Source organism: Sycon ciliatum, chromosome 7, assembly GCF_964019385.1.
Source record: "Sycon ciliatum chromosome 7, ocSycCili1.1, whole genome shotgun sequence".
Classification (NCBI taxonomy): Eukaryota; Metazoa; Porifera; class Calcarea; order Leucosolenida; family Sycettidae; genus Sycon; species Sycon ciliatum.
The window spans coordinates 2,395,809-2,400,261 of record NC_088649.1 but is presented as its reverse complement, the minus strand read 5'-3'; the positions used below and the strand labels follow the sequence as shown (position 1 = coordinate 2,400,261).

Sequence of the window (4,453 nt, the reverse complement as noted above, 5' to 3'; positions counted from 1 at the left end):
TGATAATTTCATTCAAACTCTGACAAACACACAGCAGTCTTGCTCTTGCTACTACAACACCACTACCCGTGACTGTACAACTAGTACTACAGCTGCTGGCAACAACAGTCAGTAGCAGTAGTAGTTATTCTACGGTATGAGTACAAGAACTGTATGTGAGAGTTGTAGTTTGATATCTGTGTCTACATGTATTGTAGCAGGTCTCCCTCACACATAATATGTACGTGTTGTAGTCAAGTATGTTCTCTGTGTTGAGTGTGCTATTTCAATGCATAAGAGGTTATGCGAATGACGTCACGAGGAGCGCCAAGGCGGCTGCGAGTGGCAGGGGTGGCAAAATGAAGTCGTTTCTGCTTGAACTATTTTTTACTAGTCTTTGAGAGGAAAAGTAAAATTTGTTGTTGGTTGTCGACATATCGTTCCTCACTTTTATTTTGATTTCCGCTGGTGTCTCGCTTGCTGAAGTTTTTAGCCTTCAACATGCCGAAGAGTTGTGCAGCCGTCGGATGTAGCAATCGTGCCGATCCTGGAACGGCTGTGAAGTTTTACAAGTTTCCTGTAGCGGACGAGCGGCGCAAACTATGGGTTGCGGCTATGAGACGAGAGAATTGGAAGCCAACTGACAGTAGCAGGATCTGTTCAGACCATTTCGTAGGCGCAGAGAAGAGCAACGATCCACTATCTCCCGCTTACGTTCCGAAACTTTTTGAACATGTCAGGACTCCTGTAAAGCGTAAAGCGGAGAGGGATTTGGTGGCATATGAACGCCGAGCGAAGCGGAAGCTGACGTTCGAGGAGAGCAAGACGCAGACACCAGTGAAAGTGGACGCCTCCGGGAATGACTTCACAGAGGCAATGGCAGATTTGCCTGGTGCCTATGGTGCAGAGGTAGAGTCTGATCCTGTAGCAGTCTCCAGTGTCTCATCGCAGACTGGCATGGATATGGAGCACTTGACGCGGCTGGAGGAGACAAACAACTGTTTGGTCCTGGAAAGCAAACGGATGCCACACGCTCCAGGACAAGGTGACACCTTGTCAATCGAGTCGTTTGAGAAAGACAACGCGAAGGTGCTCTTCTACACTGGTTTGCAGTCTTTTGGGACCATGATGGGCATATTTGAACACGTGAGGAAGAGAGTTCCACAGCACCACCGCCACACGCTCTCTCTCTTCCAGCAGTTCTTGATTGTTCTCATGAAGCTTCGGCTGAATTGTCGGGACCAAGACTTGGCGTACAGATTCGGCATTCACCAGTCGACCGTGTGCCGGATTTTCCAGCGCTGGATCCGGGTGATGCATGTGATGCTGGGACCACTTGTCAAATGGCCGGAAAGAGACGAACTACGCAAAACTCTGCCACTTGAATTTCGTAAGCATTTCCCGGGCTGTGCTGTCATTATTGACTGCTTTGAAGTTTTTTGTGAACGACCTTCTGATCTGATGGCAAGAGCTCAAACGTACTCTCACTATAAAAGCCATAACACTGCAAAGTTTTTGATTGGCGTAGCGCCACAAGGTGTCATTACATTTATTTCGCATGCATGGGGCGGGAGAGCCTCAGACAAGTTCATCACAGAGCACTGCGGTCTGCTTAGTCACCTAAATCCGGGTGACCAGGTGCTGGCTGACCGTGGTTTCACTGTTGAAGACAGCGTTGGCATGTTCTGCGCAGAGTTGGTGATGCCCCCATTTACGAAGGGGAAGAAGCAACTCTCCAGGCTGAAATTGGACAGTGCTCGACAAGTGTCACGCGTCCGTATCCATGTGGAGCGAGTGATTGGAATGCTTCGCCAGAAATACACGATCCTCTCTGGCACTTTGCCCATTGCTTTCCTCATGCATGACGATAAAGCTACATCATGTGCATTCATTGACAAGGTTGTCACCGTCTGCTGTGCTCTGTGCAACTGTTGTGAGTCCGTCGTACCTTTCGAGTAAATTACATCATGCCGCTTTGTCAGCTGTAATGATTGCTATATTATTATTATATTATTATTCAAATTTTATTATTAACCCTTTGTGCTTTTTGGACTGTCTGGATATACCGGCAATTATATTTCTGTTTTACCTATTCTGCAGTTGCATGCGCATGTGTTCACCTCATTGACCTCGCTTGTTTCTAGTTTCTTTTGTCTGGCTAGCCAAGCTTGCTTGGTCATGGCAACGCCAACAGACTTATAATAATAGTAATAATAATGGCTTCTATCATCACTCACGACATGCCTCCGTTTCTTGTTGCATCAATATAATGACTCGTGGTCCAAATAGGGACAACACAATATAATAATTATGAATAGCCCTGAAACCCAACTTAGGGTGCTGGGTAGTGCGCGATGTACCATCAGATGTAGTATGCCCAGCACCAAAGAACAACTCAACTTATGCCAACATCACCCGGAAGAGACGTAAAGAGCGAAGTGTTTGATGTGTAATGATGGAGTTCCTCTGTTCACATGCATAAGCAGTGAGTGGTCTTCACGCATGTCCTGGGACCCACAAATACGAATCAGCATTATGGTCCTTCAGAGATACATGCAAGCAAAGAAATACAAGAAAGGTAACGGAAATCGTTGTGAAAGCCCAGCCACCGATTGTATGCACACACGTGGCAAGTGCAACAGCAAGTACCGTGGAAGGCACAGCAGAACAAGTTGAAAATGCAACTCTAGAAATACCAGAATAGCAGGCTCCATGAATATAATCACTTCTCAAATGCTTGAGACTTGGATTTACAAATGCTACGACAAAAATGACTATGTACATGGAAAGTTGGTTGCACCCCATACTAGAGGTCGAGCTTTTCTGCCGCCTTGACTGGACATTTGACTGACTCACGACTGCCATTCAGAAACTTGACAAACTCACGACTTCCATCCAGACACTTGACTGACTCACAACTGCCATCTAGAGCAGAGAAGAAGTCCCTCGAGCCCTCCTTCCGGCAAACCTGCAAGAAAGCACCACTCCCTGCTCAATACACAGTGTTTCGGGGAATTCACCCCTCATGCAGTTGAGCTTGAGTAGGCTGACGAACGTTGTACTTAGCGACCAACATTCCTATAAACTTGTCGCCGAAGTCGCTACCACTGTAATTGTACATGCATATCATTATTTAGTGGCAGATTTAATCTTGCGACACTCCGGGCAGGTCCAGTTCTTGCGCTTTGGCTTACTCTTCAGCTGCAAACAAGCCATGTGGAACAAACGAATACTGCAATCGTTGTTGGAACATCGCAGTACCTCGCCAGCCTTCACAGACTTGCAGTAGCAAAACTCCGGAGGGCGTTCTTGATCCGCAGTAGATGTTGTACTGGCAGCACCAAGTGGTTCCGAGGCTGATGTAGCCGCTGAAGACGCATCGGCAGGAAGAGTGGAGAACGTCTTAGTGAACCATTTCCCAACAAGCTCTGGGAGAACAGCACACTGGAAGAATTTCTTGGCACCTGCTACCGCTTCACGGATGAAATCTGTGTCTGCACAGATACGCTCCACAAACAGCTGACCTTCATTCCACACAACAAAGTCACAGTACTGCACCTTACACACCAGCATCTGTAGCTGTACTTGGTAGTAGTACATGTGGTCTTGCTTAAGATGGAGTGCTCCGCCGGACTTTACTAGACAGAACTTCCCTGAATCGGCAGCATCATGCAGGCTACTGTCTCGGCACCCGTACGGGCACTTCACTTCCACCACGCCGTTGCCACAGCAGGAGCACTGCACAAGGGAGTCGGGAGTAGCGCCAAGATATGGATAGTCCGGATGAATTACAAAGCCACTGGGCAGTACTTCAACCTTCTGATGTGTTGCACTGGCATGTTCACTATAGTTGTCAATTGCCTTCTGCTCGTGATCACATCCCCATTGTGTGGCTTTGCTACGAAACTTGTGTGCCTCAGGGTAACACACAGAGCGGACTAAGGACGCAGAGGGCTGGCTAATATCCGTGCGAACAGCAGACTTCAACTTTGAAGCTGTGATCCGGCCGGCGCGAAATTCAAACCAGGCCTTGGAATCTGCCTGGTTCCGCGTAGCCTGTTCCACAGCGCGTGCTTCCTCCTCTGAAACACAGACCGCTGGAAATACTGCCTCGCAACGAACGAGCAGGTCCCCAAAACTAGCATCCAGCATGTCTGGTTCGTACAATAAATCCAAAATGGGTGGATATCCCTCGGGCTTGGAAGGTACGTACCTATCGCAGAACCCGGGAACAAGGGAGAGCAATGACGGTTTACCGGCTTGACATAAATTTCCATATAGTTCACCCAGCTCAGCACTGGAGGGTTGCTTAATATCAGCAGGGACCTTCTCCTCCGACCTACGGCGCTTGCTCCCATGCTGTTTAGTGTCGGGTGCAGTGAAGTTTATGTCACGAATCCTAGCATACTCCACCTCCTTCATTGAAGGAGTTGACCATTGGCACGGCAATGAAGTGCTTCCTGTGTTCTGAATC

General features: G+C 48.1%; 1 protein-coding gene across 1 annotated transcript; it reads left to right on the top strand.

Moving 5' to 3' along the window:
* The first annotated feature begins 480 nt into the window (after positions 1–480).
* On the top strand, positions 481–1,938 carry LOC135821319 (uncharacterized). Its single transcript, XM_065334379.1, has one exon. It carries the CDS (start codon positions 481–483, stop codon positions 1,936–1,938), a length of 1,458 nt encoding a protein of 485 aa, XP_065190451.1.
* Positions 1,939–4,453: the final 2,515 nt, after the last annotated feature.